Source organism: Zingiber officinale, chromosome 2A, assembly GCF_018446385.1.
Source record: "Zingiber officinale cultivar Zhangliang chromosome 2A, Zo_v1.1, whole genome shotgun sequence".
NCBI classification, from domain to species: domain Eukaryota; kingdom Viridiplantae; phylum Streptophyta; class Magnoliopsida; order Zingiberales; family Zingiberaceae; genus Zingiber; species Zingiber officinale.
The window spans coordinates 168793702-168815767 of NC_055988.1; the positions used below are offsets into that span (position 1 = coordinate 168793702).

At 36.8% G+C, this 22066-nt stretch overlaps 1 protein-coding gene across 2 annotated transcripts; it reads right to left on the reverse strand.

Moving 5' to 3' along the window:
* Positions 1-6660: 6660 nt before the first annotated feature.
* LOC122043171 (phosphatidylinositol/phosphatidylcholine transfer protein SFH2-like) lies at positions 6661-14350 on the reverse strand. 2 transcript variants are annotated; one of them, XM_042603656.1, is made up of 11 exons: positions 14150-14350; positions 14039-14067; positions 12886-12969; positions 12728-12781; positions 12466-12543; positions 11381-11434; positions 8668-8727; positions 8496-8591; positions 7478-7579; positions 7275-7355; positions 6661-7188 (listed from the first exon to the last, which is right to left on the reverse strand). In XM_042603656.1, exons 1-11 carry the CDS (start codon positions 14202-14204, stop codon positions 6868-6870), a joined length of 1014 nt encoding a protein of 337 aa, XP_042459590.1. In that variant the 5' UTR covers positions 14205-14350; the 3' UTR covers positions 6661-6867. The 2 variants fall into 2 exon arrangements, with proteins under 2 accessions (XP_042459590.1, XP_042459591.1); XM_042603657.1 differs by lacking the exon at positions 14150-14350 and having other exon boundaries at positions 14035-14059.
* Between the last annotated feature and the right edge of the window lie 7716 nt (positions 14351-22066).

Consider the following 22066-nt stretch of genomic DNA (forward strand, 5'->3'; position numbering starts at 1 on the left):
CGCCAACCCTAGCTGCTGCCATCTTTGGTCACCGCCACCGGGTCTAGTTGTCGCATCCATCTTGCTCCTTGTTCCGCTGCGCCTCTGATCCTCAAAAGGTTCCACGCCTTGCAAGATTCGATCCGCGGCATAAATAGAATTTTATATTTTTCGATCTTATATTCCTTGAAGGAATGTACATGTAAACTAGATCGAACATAAAATAAAATTTACATCCATCGATCCTATATTCCATAAAAGGAATGTACATGTAACTAGATCAAAAAATAAAATCCTAATAAAACTAAATACAGCTCCTGCTGTATTTTATAATATAATCATGCACACACAATAAAATACCCTTGACATGTCCAAGGATCCAACCACGCACATAATAACTATAAGCCATAATAGTTGGATCCTGCATCCACAAAGTTAGCACATCCTACTATTAACCAGCCTAAATTATGTATGACATGTGCATAATTAAACTAATACCAAATACACAGAGGCAAAACCCTAGCTCTGATACCAATTGTTGGTTGCTACTCGGAAAACCTAATGGTTCTACTGTACAAAAATTTTGTACAAAGGTCTGAACCTTTTCCTTGCTACCATGCGTTTTTTTAAATTAAACTTGGATCGCCTGCGAAACTTAACACGTTTGATCCAAAGTTTAATTTATTTGTTCTTTTAGGTTTAGACTTGGATCTCCTGCGGAACTTAACACGTTAGATCCAAATCACCTAGGTTATTAATTCCATTAAATATTAATTTCCAAAATTGGCTTCCAGGACTGCATGGCGAGGCACATGTCCTTCTTAGATATGGGAACAACCACCACCGCCTAGACAAAGCCTTTTAAGGAAAGCTAATATTTAATTTCCTTAAATAACTTTAGGTCAACCAAAAGGAACAATCAAATCACAAGGAAAAGAAAAATAAAAAACACAACATCGAAAACTAATTCGAAATACTAGAATCGCATGCCTCTTGTATTTGGTATTTTTACATGGAGATAAAACTAACATGATGCGGAAAACTATATTAGTTATACCTTACTTAGTAGATAATGACCTCTTGATCTTCTACCGTATTCCTCTTCTAATCCCGGACGCTGTGTGGGCAACGATCTTCCGAGACGAGAACAACAAGGCACCTTCTTCTTCCTTCCTTCAAGTTTCGGCCAAGCATATCTTCTAAAGGATGAAGAACTTTTTTCACCAACCAAGCTCCAAGGGATGCAAGCTTTCTCTCCTTCTTCCTCAAGCTAGATCCGGCCACCTCCTCCAAGCTTCAAGAGATAAAGGATTTCGGCCACACAAGAGGAAGAGAGAAAAGGAGAAGGGTGGGCCACACCAAGGAAGAAAAGAGGGAGAAAATATAATAGAGTTGTTCACTATGAAGCCTCCTCTACCCCCTCTTTTATAATCCTTGGTCTTGGCAAATAAGGAAAATTTAATAAAAACTTCCTTAATTCTTTTGCCAAAAAAAATTATTTAATTAAAAATAATTTTCTCTTCTCCAATTTATTTGGCCGGCCACTCTTCTCCCCAAATCAAGGAAAGTTTTAATTAAAACAAAAATTAAAACTTCCTAATTTGTTTCTAGAAATTTATAAAAATTTCTCCAATAATTTTAATCCCTTCATGATTGGTTAATAAAAAAGAAATTTTATAAATTAAAATCTTTCTTTTAAACATGTGGATAAAAAGAAAGTTATCTCTAAAAATTAAAATCTCTTTTAATCTACAAATAAGAAAAGATATCAAATCTTTTCTTAATCTCTTGTAGAAACTTATAAAAGAGAATATTTAATTTTTAAACTCTCTTTTAAATCATGAATATGGTTAAAAAGGAAAGTTTTCTTAAAATTTAAAATCCACCTTTTAATCAACAAATAAGGAAAGATTTCAAATTTTAAACATGTAGATGATTTACAAATAAGGAAAGTTTTTACCAAAAATTAAAATCATCCTTTTAATCTACAAATAAGGAAAGAGATTAATCTCTTCTCTTAATCTTTTGTAGAAAGCTATAAAAGGAAATTTTTAATTTTTTAAACTCTCTTTTAAAACCATGATATCCACATAAGAAATAATTTTAATAAAAATCCTTTTTAATATTCTAGTGGCCGGCCACCTAAGCTTGAGACCCAAGCTTTGGTCGACCACCAACTTGGCTCATCCACTTGGTCTTGGTCGGCCCTAGCTTGGGTTCCAAGCTAGCTTGGCCGGCCCCATTGGATGGGTAAGAAGGTGGGTATGTGGTGAGTATAAATCTCTATATACAAGAGGCTACGATAGGGACCGAGAGGAGGAATTGGTTTTGGTCTCCCGATGAAATTAAGCATCCCGTGTTCGCCCCGAACACACAACTTAATTTCATCAATAATAATTCATTCCACTAAAGAACTATTATTGAACTACCGCACCAATCCCAAATTACATTTTGTGCTCCTTCTTATTATGAGTGTGTTAGTCTCCCTGTGTTTAAGATAACAAATGTCCACTAATTAGGTAAGTTACTGACAACTCACTTAATTAATATCTAGCTCCAAGAGTAGTACCACTCAACTTCATCGTCATATCGGACTAAGTCCACCTGCAGGGTTTAACATGACAATCCTTATGAGCTCCTCTTGGGGACATTCTCAACCTAGATTACTAGGACACAGTTTCCTTCTATAATCAACAACACACACTATAAGTGATATCATTTTCCAACTTATCGGGTTTATTGATTTATCGAACTAAATCTCACCCATTGATAAATTAAAGAAATAAATATCAAATATATGTGCTTGTTATTATATTAGGATTAAGAGCACACACTTCCATAATAACTGAGGTCTTTGTTCCTTTATAAAGTCAGTATAAAAAGAAACGACCTCTAATGGTCCTACTCAATACACTCTAAATGTACTAGTGTAATTATATAGTTAAGATAAACTAATACCTAATTACACTACGACCTTCCAATGGTTTGTTCTTTTCCATCTTGGTCGTGAGCTGCTGTTTATAATTTATAAGGTTCTGATAACATGATCCTCTGTGTGTGACACCACACACCATGTTATCTACAATATAAATTAATTGAACAACTACATTTATCATAAATGTAGACATTTGACCAATGTGATTCTTATTTCTAGATAAATGTTTATACCAAAAGCTAGACTTTTAGTATACATCCTAACAAATCCTAGTCCGGGCGCCCAGACCAAAAAAGTCAACATCTTGTTGACTTTCAGTCCCCGTCTTCCGCTTTGATTCCGCTCGCCTTGGTTCGGGTCTTCCTCTCCTACTCCACTCGCTTGGGTGATCTCGGCCATCCGAAATAGGGCTCACCCGAACCCAACTTTCGACCTTCGAGCAATCTTCCGCTCTGACTTCTCATCCCTCGGAAACGTCGCACACCTCCTTCTCGTCCGCCCGCGTACTCTTCCGCAACACCTCATCCCTCAAACGCATCGAGCCCATCATTTCTCTTCCGTATCGTCCTTCTCACTAGCTGAATCTTTTGCTCAACTCCTAAGTTCCTGCACACTTAGACACAGGAGTTAAAAACAAACAGGACCTAACTTGACTTGGTTGATTACATCAAAACTACCTTGGATACTAACAATCTCCCCCTTTTTGATGTGATCAAACCTAAGTTAAGTTAGGGCAAACAAACATAAAGAAATAAGAAGGTAATAAATTTGTAACTTAAGAATTTTTAAAAAAACTAAATTACCCTCTCACTAGACTTAATATTTCCTTCTCCCTCTTTGAACACATTAAATAGGGTACTTTAAAAATGATTTTGGAAAATCTAAGTTTAAAGTCTAAGAGAAATAAAAAACTCTTAAGCAAAATTGGAAGTTTTAGTAAAATTTCAAGAATTTTACATTTTGAAAAAAAATTCTAACAGAAAAATTTTAAAAGAAAAAAATATTTAGATAAGATTAAAAATAAATAAATTTGCTAAAGTAACTCTAACAAATATGATTTTTATTAAGTAAATTTTTTATGATAAAAAATTTTGACATACAATTTAAAGCATTTTTATAACTACTAAATATTTAACAATTAGTCAATTAAATATTTATTTCAATAATCGATTTCCAAGTTGTGGCGAGGCACTAGACATTCTTGAATATTGGAATGGAACAACAACCACTTTCTAGACAAAATCTTTTAAAGAAATTGGATATTTAATTTATTTTCTGAAGCCCTAAGTCCAAAAATAATCAACTTAAGTACGTTTTTGACACTCGATATATGTTCCTTCCTACTTGGTTAATTAAAAATTTTTTAGGATTATACTTTTTAGATAATTTTATAATTTAAACCTTATGATTTTTGAGATATCGATTAAGTCCTGAATAATTTCTAAAATTAGAAGGAATAAACTTTGAGCATGTATAACTTTTCAAATTTTTTATTTCCTTTTTAAAATTTTCATTTTCTAAGTTTACTTTGTCGAAATCTTCTAATCAACAAGAACCAACTAAGGTTGTTTTTAAATCCTTATTTTCTTTCTCTAATTTATAGTAATTTTTTTATAATAGTTTTATAAATACAAATATTTTATCCGGAGGTAGAGATCGTACTTGACTTACCTTATTGATTCCATAATCTGAAGCTCCCCCTAAAGTACTGCTTTCTTCCGATGTTGCTCCCCCTTCATCGATGCTCTCGATGCTTATTTCAGACGAGTTTGCTTCGTCTTCATCTTCTTGGTGACTTGCTACTAGTGCAAGTCCGGCGAGAACTTCTATCTCCGATTCAGATGATGTGTCGTCCCACGTCGCCTTTAGATTAAACTTGGGTCAGACTGACTTCTTGTTCTTTTCCAAGTCCTTGTCCTTACTCTTCAACTTTAGACAGTTATCTTTTTTTTCATGCCCTTCTACATTGCAGTAGTAGTATCTTACTTTCCTTTTTATTTTTGTACCCTACACTTGATTAAATTTATTAGATTTAAATAATTTTTAAATTTTCTTACTATGAGCGTTGTTTCATCGTCATCGAGAGACGATTCAAAATCTCGTTCATCCATCTTTACCTTTAAAGTAATGTTGTACTTTGGCTCTTTCTTCAGATCTATACATCTTGTTTCATGGACTTCAAATGTTGAAAATAATTCTTCTAAAGTAGTTAATTCTAAATCCTTAGATGTATAATAAGCATCTACTAATGATGCACATTCAATATTTCTAAGGAATGCATTAAGCGCGTAACTTAGCGAATCTTGGTTGTTTACCTTTTCTCCGAGATTCGTGAGTCCGGTGATGAGCTCCTTGATCCTTGAGTGAAGGTGTGCAACGATTTCGTCTTCTTCTAGTTTGATGTTGCTGATATGGTTTCTAAGTAGATCTCATCTCGCGAGTTTCGCCTCCGAGGTTCCTTCGTGTTGTTCCAAGAATTTCTGCCAAAGCTCCTTGGCAGACTCGTAGGCTCCGATCCGGTTGACTTCTTATAGCGGTAAAATGCTTAACAGATAGAACTCTGCTTTGTCATTTGCCACGAAGTCGGCTTACTCCTTCTTAGACCATTGATATTTTTCTTTGCCTTCGGGTGGTACAAAATCAAATTCCATTATTAAGAGTAAATCAAAATCTGTCTTGAAGAATACCTCAATCCTTTTCTTCCAGCTCATGAATTTCTCCTTGAACTTTGGTGGGAAGATGCTCAGACCGGCCATCTCGAGTGCTTCGTTTGGCGGTCAGTTTTCCTGAAGTTGTTGGTCTCTGATACCACTTGATAGTCCCTTGGCGACCGGCTAGAGGGAGGGTGAATAACCTGCACAATAAAACGAAAAGACCTTTCTCGACTTATAACTTTATCAAAATAAACACTCGCATAAAAAGTATTAAAAGACTAAAAAGGGAAGAGGCTCAGAAAGAATTACTGGATTACAACCGGAGAGGTTGTTAATCCAAGGGAAATGAAAAAGCTCAGTAAAAATCTCCTTTGGGTAGAGAAGCCTCTTACAGCAATTAAAGTTGTCTATAACTTCTAGGATCAGGGTTGTATTTATAGCCTTGATCGGAGAGCCTGAAAGGGTTCCAGACACCTGGGGGGATAAAACTTTATCCTTATCGCAACGGATCGCGTTTGACGTGTTCCGGATAAAAATCCTGGTCCGGGCACCCGGACCAAGAAAGTCAACATCCTATTGACTTTTAGTCCTGGTCTTCGGCTCCGGTTCCGCTCAATTTGGTCCGAGTCTTCCGCTCCGGCTTCACTCGCTTGGGTGATCTCGACCTTCGAACAATCTTTCGCTCAGACTTCTCGTCCCTCGAAAACCCCACGCGCCTCCTTCTCGTCCGCTTGCGTACTCTTCCGCCACACCTTGTCCCTCAAACACACCGAGCTCGTCGGCTCTCTTCCGCATCGTTCTTCTCGCTAGCTGCGTCTTTTGCTTGACTTCCTGTGCTCATAAATTTCTATACACTTAAGACACAAATTAAAAATCAATAATACTTAACATGACTTAGTTGATCATATTAAAATTATCTTATAGTATCGTTAAGAGCAATTTATTAAAATCGATGCAAATCGATGCTAAATTCATTCGAAAAGATATGGCAATAGAAATAATTTAGGTCAGATGAATTCTGTTATTAGATTTTCAAGAAGTTAAAACTGCTCCTAATAAATCCCTTCTAAAATCACATGTTCTTTTTAGTGATATGATCGAACGAAACAAGACAGGCTCGATTAAGAAGAGAAGTTACAAGATCATTTCCGACTTGCTCCCTCTTTACATGGCTAGAACTTTAGAGACTCGTAATGGAGGGAACGCATGAGCTTGTGCTTTATCTAAACCCAAACAATAACCTGGGTCATAAACGAGCTATGAACATACAAATCGAGATACTCTTCGCCGTGGGCAAATTCATGCACTGTCAATCTCGAGGCCGCTCAGCGAGTGACTGAGCCCATTCCGGCGGTCACCGATCTTGTGCAGCTCCGTCTCGATGGTCTTGACAATCTGGATCCCTTCTGGGTCTGGCTCAGGCACGTCTACATGAAAAGACCCTTGCTTTGACGGTGGGACTAGGTTGTCCGTCGCGGCTTGCTGCTTGATGTAGTCGTAGAGCTGTTGGTGGAAGGGATGGTCCAGGGAGAAGCAGTCGTCAGGACCGGAAGATGAACGACGCGATGAGCCGGAACCCTCTCTCGTGCAGAAATGGGGTAGAGATGCATAGTCCATTATCTGCATTGACAGAAAAAAATGGACTTTCTAATCTGAAATCTGACCAAATCCGAGCCATCATTCAACATAATAGAACCTTCTCTTACCTTGAGCAACTCATCTCTGCCACAGCCTTGCAACACTTTCACTTTCCTTCTGGTTCTTTCTTGCAATAGAGGCTTCACCACCTGACAATTCAAAAGAATTCAAATATGCAGTTAAGGTATAGGAGGTAAATAAAAATGTCTTTTTGTTATAAAGAAAAGATGAAGATATATAGTATTCTGAAAAGAAATCTTTGATCTTTTACCTTCCAACACGCCGAGAATATATATGGAGCGTTGACGATGTAATAAGTCTCCGTCTTCTCCGGATAATTTAGGTCGTCAATAGTGAATACGGTGGTTAGTAACTGGACGCAAATACACAAACAATGTGAGGCGGAAGATTGTGTTAATTAGTAACAAAAATACCTACTTAAAGAAGCACTAAGCAGTTAATATACCGTTTACAGTTTTGACATTTACACTTGGAAGAGTTGCCATAATCCAATTGACTGTGTCTTAAAAACTCATAACTCCATAATTTCTCAAGCCTATATAAATGAATAAGTGTAACGCATCTACAATGTTTGATACTTTGATTTGTGAAATAGAATTAAGAAAGAATAATAACAAATTATTTTTTAAATATGATTTAAGAAATAAATAAAACATAATTATTTTCTTAACTTGCTCTAACTTCGACCAGTTGGTTCACCTGACTAGCCCAATCAAAAGATCTGACCCCCATTGGCTGCCTCGATTGATCATTGATCCAACTGATTTAACCAGATTGTTTGACGCAACTGACACATCCAAACTGATCGACCAATCGAGTATGTCTAGACTGATCAGCTAAGTTGGCCTATTCAAAATCTAGCCGTCCAACTGATAAGCAAATCTGGTATGCCCGAACTGATAAGGCAATTTGACCCTGCAAACCAAACATGTCTAGACAATCTGACATGACTACTCTATTAAGGGCAATCGAAATGTTGTCTAAAGGATGAAATAGTTAAGAAATAATTATTTTATGAAAATTTATAGAGAACATAGCAGTTATTTTTATTTAAGGAGTTTAACCCTAAGTATTCCCCATGTTCCCTAGCATAATTGTATTTCACATTTAGTTAAGGATTTGCACACCACTTGCCAGTGTTTGTGAAGCAACCGTGGGTGGAAGATTCAACTGTATATAACTCACGGCAACTAGAATAATTGTCATAAAAAACCCAGATTTGACCTGAAACAAATAAACAAAAATAATGCAAGAGAAGAGGACAATACCTTTATTTGACTCAAAGCTGAAAGTTTTAAACCAGTCATATCCAAAACTTTCACACACGTCCCAATATGCCGCCCGTACTTCTTACTTGCAACAGGCTATAAGAGAAAAAAAGTAGTGAACATGAGTAGGATAGAGGGTTTTTTAAACAGTCAGAATAAAATAACAGCTCACCAAGATAACGCGATCCCGATACTCATTCATTTGAAGGTGTGATTGCACATAGTAATGAACCTACATGGAAATGACATGAATACTAAGCGATTGTATTTGTAATCTAGAATTGGAATTTTTTTGGGTAAAATATTATATTAGTGTAAAATATATTTTTAGGAAAACATTCACAAGAAAACCAAGTATTTTTTACTGTTTGGTATCATACAAGAAAAATAATTTTCTATTACTCATTCTTCTCCAATCTTGATCTTGGTATAGGCCGCAGTGTGCTCAAATAACAACCATTGACTCCATTGCCTAAAATCACCACCGCCCACGTACTAATGTCATACTATCCAACACACCTATCTAAGAGCATCCACAATGGTTGGAGCTCTCGAAGAGTTCCTTTGTTGCCACATTCCCACCGCGTCAAAAGTAAAAAACCTTACACATCTCTCCACTATAAAAAAAAAAAAAAAATCTCTCAACTCCTTCATGGGTCTCACTTTTTATTATATATATTTCTTCTCTCCTTCATATTTACATTTTATATAATTAAATTTTATAAAATTTAAATTCATAAATTGCTAACATGAAATAACATTAATAATTAAAAAAATTACATAAATATTACAGTACATCAAATAAAAAGACATAAATTATAATAATATATAAAAATAAACTTAAACACATCTACACCAGGCTATGTCTCTGTTTAATTTTTAACTATTTTCTCATGTAAATGAGATTGTTCTGGTGTCATCTGACTAGTATCCTTCATAAGAATTTCATAATCCTTATGAAAGATCTCGGCTTCCTGTAAAATCATTTTTTGCATTTGATATTCTTTAATATCTTGTCATTCTTTGTCGATGTTATGTTCCATTGTGTCGCCCTCTTTGACTTTGGATTTGTCCTTCCTCTTCGCTGCCTTTTGCCCTATCGAACGAATGTGGATTTCAAAGTCATTCAAATCAACACTCGAATCTAGATTTGATGTTGAAGTGTTTCCCCTTGATTTGGATGTCCTTGCCTTCTTGTTAGAGTAATGAGCTATTGATTGTAGAGTATATTTCTCATACTCTCTGAAAACACTCCACACATGCATATCCTTGAAATTCTTATTATTGTTGTTGACTTTTCACATATTTAGTACATTCTCAAACACATTCTCGTCACTCCAACCGTTTTGATGATGAGCATAAAAATTATTATAGGTTGCAGAAATTCATTTACCATCGGTGCAAACCTATAATAATGTGATTCCAACCACTGATAGCTTCTTATCATAGATCCAGTGGGTTGATGCTTGTTGTAGTAAACAACTATATGTTTTCAAAAAACTTGATCCTTCTAGCCATTACCAATGATTGCATCAGTGTTAATAGTTGCCCATGACTTCACAAAGACCACATCAGAGACCAAAATCTTCATTTCGATTCATCTTTCTCCGGTTCAACTTCACGCTCTTCTTGTGATGAGTGTGGTGGCCACTGAGTTGCTGGAACAAATGATGACGTTAAAGATTCTTTGTCGTTGATAGATGGATCAATAGTAGCCCTTCCTGATTCATTTGAAAGTATGACTGGTGGTTGAGTAAAAGAAAATACGTAAGGATAAGGCATCCCAAGTTGGCTACTCATGGCTGACCAATTTTGGGATAGATACATACCAAATGGAGCTGGAGCGGCGTTATTTGGATTCATCAAAAAATTTCAAGAACTTTGGGAATTTGGGAAATTTGGAGGATATTGTGGAACATATGAAATATTTTGAAAATTTAGAGGATATTGTGTGTGAGAAAACAATTGAGGATATTGGACATTTGGAGAAATACGAGTATTTTGAGAAGATGCATTTTCTTCCGTATTTGAAGAATTGTATTGAAATTTTCATCCATCTCAAATACAAATTGGGAATAAAAGGAAGAAATAAGAAGTAGAGAGCGAAGATAACGATGGGATGAATGAAAAAAATGAAATCGATGATATATTTATAGATTTTTTTTAAAAATTAAAAATTTTAATTTAACCATTGAACAACAGCTAATTTTATTAGCCATTGTCTGTTTTTTTAACAAATATTAAAAAAAATATATTTTAATATTAAAAAAAAACTAAAGAAGCGGCTATGTAACCATGGAGCCGCTTCTTCAATTAAACCGAAAAAGCTCCCTCCAACTACAGGAGAGAGCTTTTTCGGCATTCCCAACTCCATAGACCCGGCATGGCTACAGAGTCAACACAGCCAACAACTCCTTCCATCGAGTTATAGCATCAGAGGCCAATAAGAGCAAAGTGCACATAAGTAAATCTCTTTGATTCCTGTGTTACTTCCAATTCCAAGCTAAAGAAAGCTACGGAATTCCCAGAATTCTCCCCTTTTTCTGCATTTTGAGGTCCACTCTTATAGGGAGTAAATATACAATTGTGTTTCTTCCAAATAATATATATGTCGAAATAGGAAAATAAACAATAACTGGATTTATTTTCTTTATCTGCCTGCTAATTCTACACTTCTGTTAGTATGTTGGGTTGATGTTGCCATTTTAGATTCAAAACAGAAGTATCAGTGGAGAATGATCATCTTTAACAATTCATGTTCGTCATTCATTTAATTTTAGAGCTAAAATTAACAGATGTCCATCTCCCTGCCTCTATTCTACTGTGAAGATTATGAAGCAATTAATCAAAAATTGATTGCAACAAAAACATTTTACAGAACTTACTGATGCTTTATCGTATGTGCTAAGGCCAACTCCTATTGCAAAAACAGGATGACCCTGTTCAACAGGAAGGTAATAATAAAATTAGGAAAGCATCATTATACAAACAAGTTAACTAAAGCAAAACCACTTTTCCTCAGTTTAAGACAATGCAATTACCAAGTAGCTAATGAATGAAGCAACAGAAGACAAGGAAGAAGGAACATAGCACATTCAAAGGAAAAAATATATTAGATGGATTTTAACTTATTCTTTATACTCTGAACAGAACACACTTACAATATTGTAGTGACTCTTAATTAATACTACTCAATGTGCAAATAAATAATCAGTTTTTAGCATTGACTTGTAATCCAAAACTAAACCTATTTGATAAAGTTCCCCCTTTATAAAAAAATAAAGATAAAAAGAAGTGATCTTCTATCCACTCGCAGACATTGAAACTAAGGAAACAAAATGGAGAGAAAAAAATGTAATGCATCTACAGATTTTATTCCTTCATTATCCTTTCGAATAGCATTAGTCTCCCTAAGTAGACACCTCTTGATGAAGGAGCTGCCTCTAATTTGCAATGACACATGTTACAAACTAAAGATAGACAACTCATCCAAAAAAAATAACCACCAAAATATTTTTTTCAGACTCTGTTTCGTTAAATACAGATGCTTACCCTTTTACAAAATGACTACAAAAATGCAGGAAAACATTTGGCTTGACTCTTTCTATTACAGATGTTCTTCATGTGCCGGACTTGCATTCTTGCAATTATTTGATATACAGAAACAATTAACCTTAAATAAAAATGCCTAAGAAACTAAAGAATGACATTAAACAAGGTTTTCAATTATTGAAAGAAAAAGATAAACAAACATGAGTGCTTGCCAAAAATCATTAATAGGTGGGTACTTAGTCCAGCATCTGATAGTAAAAAGGATTAATCACTAGGAAGGCACTACGTGTGCCAGGAGAGATGGATCTGTAACTGACTTTGGCAGAGACGAACAACAATTAACTAAAATAGCAGTATTTAGTGTGGATAAATGAAACCAATAATAAAAAAAAATGTAGTCACAGAAAATGAGCATTACCTCCTTAGTGTATCCTGGCATCCCTATAAGCTGTGAATCACGAATCTCTCTGTACAAATCAACTGGAGTTATAGGTTTCTGCACAGTAAAAAAATCATCAGAGAATGGGATCATATTCGCAGCAGCATATTTAATTTAGTGCAGTTGGCATTTGAATGCTTTCTTATATGAACCTTCCAGCTCATAAAGGCTCTTGTTGTTCTCCTAGAAACTATTTATTTCATCCTGTAAGAATCATGAGTGTGGCATGTGAGAAACTTACAGACAGAATGTCATCAATATGATTCTGGATTCTCCAGCTTAAAGAATCTACCAGCTGCAATAGAAGTGGACAACTTGAAATTCAAAACTGACAAGAGGGTGTTTTTACTTGTGCAGATAAAAGAGAATAAATATGCATGCAGTCATTATACTGAATACCATCTTCTGTGCTTTAGGAACACTCCACTCTCTGGCTTTAAGAAAGCGTACCAGGGTTTCATTTGGATACCCTTGATGCACATTCTGCAAATTGAAAAATGCAAGAGTCATGATCTTATGGAAGAAAAATTTTAAAATTGTACCACTGCCAAATAAAAACACTACCAAAGGAAGAAAAGGCTGAAGAATTTATGAAAAGGGGCATCAAGAAATATGGATTTCCATCCTTAAGAGGAAACAATTAAAGGATAATTCATCTTGCTCTTGATGTCGTTGATCATGGTTTGGAACTGAATTGTGGAACAATATTAACCATTTCTCTGGAATTTCTTCTCGCATTGTAGGATCTGATGGTTTTGTATTATGAATTAAATGTAGCACATGTCAAGAAGTTACTTATTCTCAGTTGAGAAAAGGAACTTTGTCATCCATACATCTGAGAAAATAGAGAACTTGCACGACACATACAAGTGGTTTAACTTTTTTTTTTAAGAAAAATGCAAACATCCTACTCAGAGCCTCTTTAAAGAACATACAAAATTGTCCGACACGTCCATTAGTAAGCACAGCTAGAGACTTTGAAATGTAATAGTATGAACATACATGACAATTTCATGCAAAACTCCTTTTCTCCATAAGCAGGAATTTTATAACTTAATAGAAATACCCCCTTGGAAGTAACACTACAAAAAAGAACATGTTCGCTTTAGAACTTCGCAAGCAATTAGACTCGTTTCTAGACTAGGAGAAAACTCGCAAGAAAAATATCTAACACGAGTGCCATTTCAATCCATCACCTTTGAGGATACAATAGAAGCTACAAAACCAGAATATCCAAAAATTTGATTTCTTTTTTATCATATGAAAGATCTAAATAAACCGCAAGTCATTCGATATCAACTGATAAAAATCCAAATTACTTTGCAGATTATTCTAATAAGAAAAAATATCAGAATGAAAAGCGCAATTCCCTCTCATGTCCATTAGTGTTCATTTTTAAAATAAAGACTCGTATATTTCTTCGTAGCCAAACTGTTAGTTTCGTTGAAGAGGCTTAAGATGAAGTAAAACTACACATAGATCAAACGCAGACAGTAAAATTCCATTGAAACCAACAAAGGATCTACGCAGATCTAGAGAGACACGTTCAAACCTGAAATGTAACCTTCAACGGCTCCTCCGCTGCCAAATCCCAACCAGTTCAAGTATCAAAACCAGATCAGAACGAGACGATTAAGGAAGAAAGAAAGGGAAAGACACAGACCTCCGTCTACCACCCGGGATAGCTGCGTGATCGCGTCCTGGGAGACGATCCCCATTGTGATGGCTACGGATCCGATGGAGGAGGAAGAGCTAAATCTAGGGTTAGGGTTCAAATCGGCGACGGAGTGAGCGATTTCGAAGTTAGTAGAAGTAGAATTCTTCGTCTTCTCCTCGTTTCTTCTCAAATTTCGGCAGTGTATTTATAATGGAAAATGAGAAAGAAAATAGGATTTTTTTTTTATTTAGAAAAATATCATATTTACTTATATATTTTTAATATTATTCCATAACAAGCTTTATAAATATATTATAAAAAATATCTACTTTATCAGCCGTTGGCGGTGCGCAATACGAAAATAGAAAAATGTGATTATTACCTTTGTATAAGAGCATGCCACCATGAAATAATATTTAAATAAAAAAATATTCAAAATAATCAAAAAATATAAATAATTTATATGATAGTTGATTTGTAATAGTAATGATTAAATTTGTACGGATATGTATTTTAATTTATCAGTAAATGTATAAAAGTTTATGAGTTAATTATAAACACTCAAGCTAATACGATATTATATTATTTAACTTTTTTATATATATAATTTGTCATTATCATACAGTGACAAAACGAGTGTGCATTAATTCTTAAGAAAAAAAAAGAGGGAAGGTGTAAATATATAGAATATTTAGCTAAAAAATTTGTGATGATTAAACTTTGCAGAGTGGCCCCCATATTTTTTTAAATTTGGGTGACGTATAATTGAGTCAACTACCACTTATGATGGGAAATGGGAATATTCTTCCAGCTTGGAAGTGGATACCTAACTTTGAGGGAGATTAGTTAATATTTAATAAGAACTAAACCCCTAAACAAGAGTGGTGATTTTGAGATTAAGTGGGTGTTAATATGATTAATTAAAATTATAATTAATTTAATGCTATGACTTTTAATAAGCATCGAAGACATTTTGTCAAACAACTCTGAGGCATATTTCCGTATGAGCATTATCATTATTATTATTTAGTAAATAATTAAGATATAGGCGATAGAAGATATAGATTCCATTACGTAAGATCCGGAAGCTTTCGGCCGAGAGAATGGTTGACATCAGCTCAGCGTGGATATATTCTTATTCACCATCTACTAAAGTGAACCATATCTGTCTCTCTATCTTCTTATTTTCAATGGAAAAAAAATACTTAAGATTTAAAAATATACATTATATATAATTCAAGGGCACTATACAAAATGTGAAATTATCTCTCTCTGGAATGCCTATTATGCGACAATAAAAAAGAGTCTATCTAATACTGATCAATTATTATGATATAGGTTAAATTTATGATGGTCAATTCCATGACTTAAGTTAGGCCGACTTGAACGGGAAGTGACTACAACATTCAATTGGAGAAATCATTGTTTGATCGACCGTCTGAATGAATTAGTGTCTAGTCAATCCAGTCGGCAGGAGAATGGGCCGAGCGGGTCACCCGTCCGGCTCGAGGTATGGTGTTGGCATTGTACATATTAATAATGAACCGATAAAATAATAAAAGAGAAAAAAAATAGATACTTAATAAGAGGAAGAGAAAATAAAAAAGAACACTCCATCTAACATTGAATGCGAAAAAGTCAAAACAAATATGTCTTCTGTCGATAATTAATATCATTAAACAGAGAAAGATAGAGAATTACTAAAAAAGGTATAAAAGAGTATGTTAGGTATAAAGAAAGGCAAGATTCATCTCTATTGCTATTATTTTTAATTTCTCTTCCTACTATTGTTTCTAACTTGAGCGTTAGAGGGTCAACACAAGGGACCTCTTCCCTAGTTTGGTTTGTTTTACAGAGAGGAGCGAGATCTTCATCCAGTTAGTGAGCTGCCACATCCCCAGCTTTCCAACTTCACACTTATGGACAAGATCATTTTGCCAACACCAGGGACCTCTTCCCTAGTTTAGTTTGTTTCGTAGAGAAGAGCAAGATCTTCATCCAGTCAGCGAGTTACCACACCCTCGGCTTTCCAGCTTCACGCATTTGGACAAGATCATTTTGGCGCCGTCTGTGAGAATTGTAACCTGCATCCAAACGCGAAGATGGAAGACGTTGGACGATTTACAATGGTGACGCTAATGCAAGAGGAGCTCGACACGTTGCTATTGGCCCGAGTGGCGAAGATAATGGAACAATAGTAACAACAGGTGTTAGTCGAACGCCAACAGGCACTGGCCGAACGCCAAGCACAGGACCCTACAGCCTCAACGGTAGGTCGCCAGGATGAGCGAGGAGATTGAGCGGAACAAATTTCCACTCGAGAACCGAACAAAAAGCCGATCAGCACCAATGGAGAAGTCCCTAATGCGCTGGTCACATACCACCGATCACTGTTATGGACTCCAGCAGAAGAAAGGGGTTGAGCGGATAGAGATCGGTATCTTCCTCGGATGAGGCGCCCGCTCGAGATGTAAGGAAAAGGAAGGCACCCAGAGGATGATTCGCCCGAGTGGGTCAATCAGCAATTTTCGGAGGGGATTCTAAATAATCCTCTACCGAAACATTACATCCCACTAACGATCAGAGAATATAATGGAGCGACCGACCTTGACGACCACTTGCCCAAGTTTGATAATGCAGCCACACTTCACCAGTACACGGATGGGGTGAAATGTCGAGTCTTCCTCACTACGCTAGTTGGATCAGCACACCGTTGGTTTAAACGATTACCGAGCAACTCGATCCATAGCTTCAAAGACTTCTGAGCGACCTTCCTGCATCACTTCGCTAACAATTGCCGCCACCAGAAGACGAATGTGAATATATTCTCGCTGAAGCAGGGGCCCCGAGAGGCATTGAGGGCTTATATCCAACGCTTCAATCAAGTGGTGATGGACATCCCGGCGGTCTCCTCGGATGTATTGGTGAATGCTTTCACCCAAAGGCTCACCGAAGGAGAGTTCTTCCGGTCGCACATTCAGAGGCCGCTGAGGGACTTTGGCCACCTACAAAAGAATGTCAACGAATACATCAACGTGGAAGAAACCCAAGCATCAAGGAAGAAGGAGATGCCCGCCAAGCCTACAGGATCGTTTGAACGGCGGTAGCCAAGCAGTCATCAACCCCCCCAAGGGGTCTCGATCAGGAGGAGCCCTGCCACACGAGCCCAAGACATATATTATGCAGCATGTGGCGACCGCTCGTCTAAAGGCTGCAAATGGCAAGATGTGGGCGTCGATGTTCTGCTCCTTTCACCAATCAACGACGCACAACACCCGAGATTGTTGTGACTTGACAGCTAGCAAGCTGGCCCCGCGAGGATATCGTCGTCGATCTCCATCACCTGATCAGTGACAAAGGCGTTGATCAACTGTCCGAAGAGAAGAAGAAAGGACAACAGCCGAACCACGCTACCATCAGCCTCAATATGGGAGCAATCAAAGTCCCACCCGAGTCTTTGTCGAGTGGAACAAACCATCAGCACGGGAGGAAGAGAATCGGAGCAACACCACTCAAGGAGAGATAGGAATGATCGTCGGCGGGCCGACCGACGAAGATTCTAACCGAACAAGAAAGTCGCATGCTCGACGACTCGATATCCACACTGTTGGCTACAGCAGGGAGAAAGCTGAAGGACCTGAGATTAGTTTCGGCCTTAGAGATTTAAAGGGAGAGGAAATTCCTTACGACGATGCACTGATCATTCCAGCGGTAATTGCTAATTATACAATCCATCGAACTTTTATTGATACAGGGAGCTCAATGAACATCATATACAAGAAGACATTCGATCAGTTGTAAATCAATCAGAGTGAACTGCTGCTAATGGCAACTCCGCTCTATAATTTCATAGGCAATGAAGTGTTGCCGATTGGCCAAACCAAGCTGCCATCTCACTTGGCGAAGAGCCCTTGAAGAGGACAAGGACCACAAACTTCATTGTGGTAGATGCACCGTCGGCCTACAATGTTATATTAGGTCGACCGACCCTCAACGAGTTCCGAACAGTAGTGTCCACCTACTGCCAGAAGATTAAATTCTCGGTGGACGACAAGGTGGGAGAAGTCAAAGGTGATCAATTGGCTACTCAACGATGCTACGTCGAGATGGTCAGATCAGAGGCAAGGACCGCTTTGAAAAATCTTCTCTTGGAGGTTAACGTCATCATTGAGAGCCCCCAGAGATGGTTTATAACGAAAAGGAAGAGGTTCAGATTCACCCGAGCCAGTCGGAAGCGACCACCTTCATTACAGCTGATCTGGAGAGTGAGAGAAAGGCAGAACTGTCCGCGTGTCTTAGGCAGAATCATGGCGTGTTCGCCTGGTTAACTCACGAGCTCCTCGAAATCTTGCCAAGCATCGCCTAGCATGAGCTTCATATTTGACCAGATGCTCGATCCGTGAAGCAGAAGAAAAAGGATTTCAGTGCAGAGTATAACCTAATAATCTGAGCAAAAATAGAGAAATTACTAGAGGCATGCCACATCCGGGAAGTCCAGTTCCCTAGCTGACTGGCTAATGTCGTGTTAGTCTCCAAGCCGTGTTGGTTGCTACTCGGAAAACCTAGAGGTTCCACTGTACAAAAATTTTGTACAAAGGTCTGAACCTTTTCCTAGCTACCATGTGTTCTTTTAAATTAAATTTTGGATCGCCTGCGGAACTTAACACGTTTGATCCAAAACTTAATCTATTCGTTCTTTTAGGTTTTGACTTGGGTCTCCTGCAGAACTTAACACGTTCGACCCAAGTCACCTTAAGTTATTAATTCCATTAAATATTAATTTCCATAATCGGTTCCCAGTACTGACGTGGCGAGGCACATGACCTTCTTGGATATGGGAGCAACCACCACCGACTAGACAAAACCTTTTATAGAAAGCTAATATTTAATTTCCTAAAATAACTTTAGGTTAACCGAAAAGAACAATCAAATCACAAGGAAAAGAAAAACAAAAGAACACTATATCGAAAACGAATTCGAAACTCTAGAATCGTATGCCTCTTGTATTTAGTATTATTTCCATAAATAACTAGCATGATGCGGAAAGGAAAAATTACTAGTTATACCTTCTAAAAGACCTCTTGATCTTCTACCGTATTCCTCTTCTAACCTCGGACGTTGTGTGGGCAACGATCTTCCGAGATGAGAACCACCAAGCACCTTCTTCTTCCTTACAAGTTTCGGCCACCACAACTTCTCCAAGGAAGTAGAGGTCCGGCCACCACCACCAAGCTCCAAGGGATGCAAGAAACAAAACCACCTTTCTCTCCTTCTTCTCCTAGCTAGAACCGGCCACCATCAAGAGCTCCAAGAGAGGTTGCCACCGGCCATAAGAAGAAGAGAAGAGGAAGAAGCTAGGGCCGGCCACCAAGGAGGAAAAGAGAGGAGAAGAATAATAGAGTTGATCACCCATGAAGGCACCTCTACCCCCTCTTTTATAATCCTTGGTCTTGGCAAATAAGGAAATTTAATTAAAAACTTCCTTAATTCTTTTGCCATGAAAAGGAAAAATTTATTTAATTAAAACAATTTTCCTTTTCTCAATTTACATGGTCGGCCACCCCAAAGCTACAAACAAGGAGAGTTTTAATTAATTAAAACTTCCTAATTTGTCTCCAGAAATTTATAAAATTTCTTCAATAATTTAATCCCTTCATGATTGATTTATAAAAAGGAAATTTAATAAATTAAAATCTTTCTTTTAAACATGTGGATAAAAACCAAAAGGAAAGTTATCTCTTAAAAATTAAAATCTCTTTTCAATCTACAAATAAGGAAAGATATCAAATCTTTTCTTAATCTTTTGTAGAAACTAATAAAAGAGAATATTTAATTTTTAAACTTCTCTTTTAAATTATTATCATGGTTAAAAATGAAAGTTTTTCTTAAAAATAAAATCTCCTTTCAATCTACAAATAAGGAAAGATTTCAAATCTTTTCTTAATCTTTTGTAGAAAGCTTTTAAAAGGAAAGATTTAATTTTTAAACTCTCTTTTAAAACTATGATATCCACATAAGAAATAATTTTAATAAAAAATTCTTTTTAATATGATGTGGCCGGCCACCTAAGCTTGGGCTCCAAGCTATTGGCCGACCACCTTAAGGCCAACTTTTAGGCTTGGCCGGCCCTAAGCTTGAGCTTCAAGCTTAGCTTGGCCGGCCCCTATTGGTTGGGTAAGAAGGTGGGTATGTGGTGGTATAAATATCTATATACAAGAGGCTATGATAGGGACCGAGAGGAGGAATTGGTTTTGGTCTCCCGATAAAATTAAGCATCCCGTGCTCGCCCCGAACACACAACTTAATTTTATCAATAATAATTCATTCCACTAGAGAACTATTATTGAACTACCGCACCAATCCCAAATTACATTTTGGGCTCCTTCTTATCATGAGTGTGTTAGTCTCCCTGTGTTTAAGATATCGAATGTCCACTAATTAAGTGAGTTACTGACAACTCATTTAATTAATATCTTAGTCCAAGAGTAGTACCACTCAACCTTATCATCATGTCGGACTAGGTCCACCTGCAGGGTTTAACATGACAATCCTTATGAGCTCCTCTTGAGGACATTATCAACCTAGTATCTCTAGGACACAGTTTCCTTCTATAATCAACAACACACACTATAAGTGATACCATTTCCCAACTTATCGGGCTTATTGATTCATCGAACTAAATCTCACCCATTGATAAATTAAAGAAATAAATATCAAATATATGTGCTTGTTATTATATTAGGATTAAGAGCACACACTTCCATAATAACCGAGGTCTTTGTTTCTTTATAAAATCAGTATAAAGGAAACGACCTCAAATGGTCCTACTCAATACACTCTAAGTGTACTAGTGTAATTATACAGTCAAGATAAACTGATACCTAATTACACTACAACCTTCTAATGGTTTGTTCATTTCCATTTTGGTCGTGAGCTACTGTTTATAATTTATAAAGTACTGATAACATGATCCTCTGTGTGTGACACCACACACCATGTTATCTACAATATAAATTAATTGAACAACTACATTTATCATAAATGTAGACATTTGACCAATGTGATTCTTATTACTAGATAAATGTTTATACCAAAAGCTAGGCTTTTAGTATACACCCTAACAATCTCCCACTTATACTAAAAGACTAAGCTGTCATATCTGCTGCCATACATCTGATTCCTAACCCTTCAACATGTCCATCAAAAGCTCTTGCCTTAAGGACCTCGGTGGAAGGATCTATAGGTCATCACCTGATGTAATCTAGGCAGCAACAACTTCTCCTCGTTTATACGATTTCTCGTATTGGGTGGTACTTGCGCTCTATTGTGTTTACTTGCCTTTATAGATTTATGGTTTCTTCGAGTTTGCTACTGCACCAATATTATTACAATAAATTGTAATAATCTTTGGACAAACCAGAAATCATATCTAAGTCTATTTTGAGATTATTGAGTCATTCAACTTTTATAGCTACCTCAGAGGCTTGCCATATACTAAGCTTCTATGGTGGAGTCCAGAAAAACACCTATGCTTATCACTCTTCCATAGTTATGACTTTACCTCCTAAAGTAAACACAAAACCCCGAGGTTGACTTATTATTGTCCCTATCCGATTGGAAGTCAAAATCCATGCAACCCACAAGGACCAAAATAACTGTCTTGTAAGCTAGCATATAATCTCTAGTGCCTCTAAGGTACTACAATATATGCTTTACTGCAGTCCAATGTCCTTGTCTAGGGTTACTTTGATATCTGCTAACTATGCCCTTGGCAAAACAGATTTCTGATCTCGTGTATAGCATACATTAGGTTGTCTAACTGCCGAAGCATAAAGAACTGCCTACATGTCCTCAATCTCTTTTGATGTCAACGGAGACATCTCTTTAGATAGAGACACTCCATGCTTAAAAAGTAAGAAACCT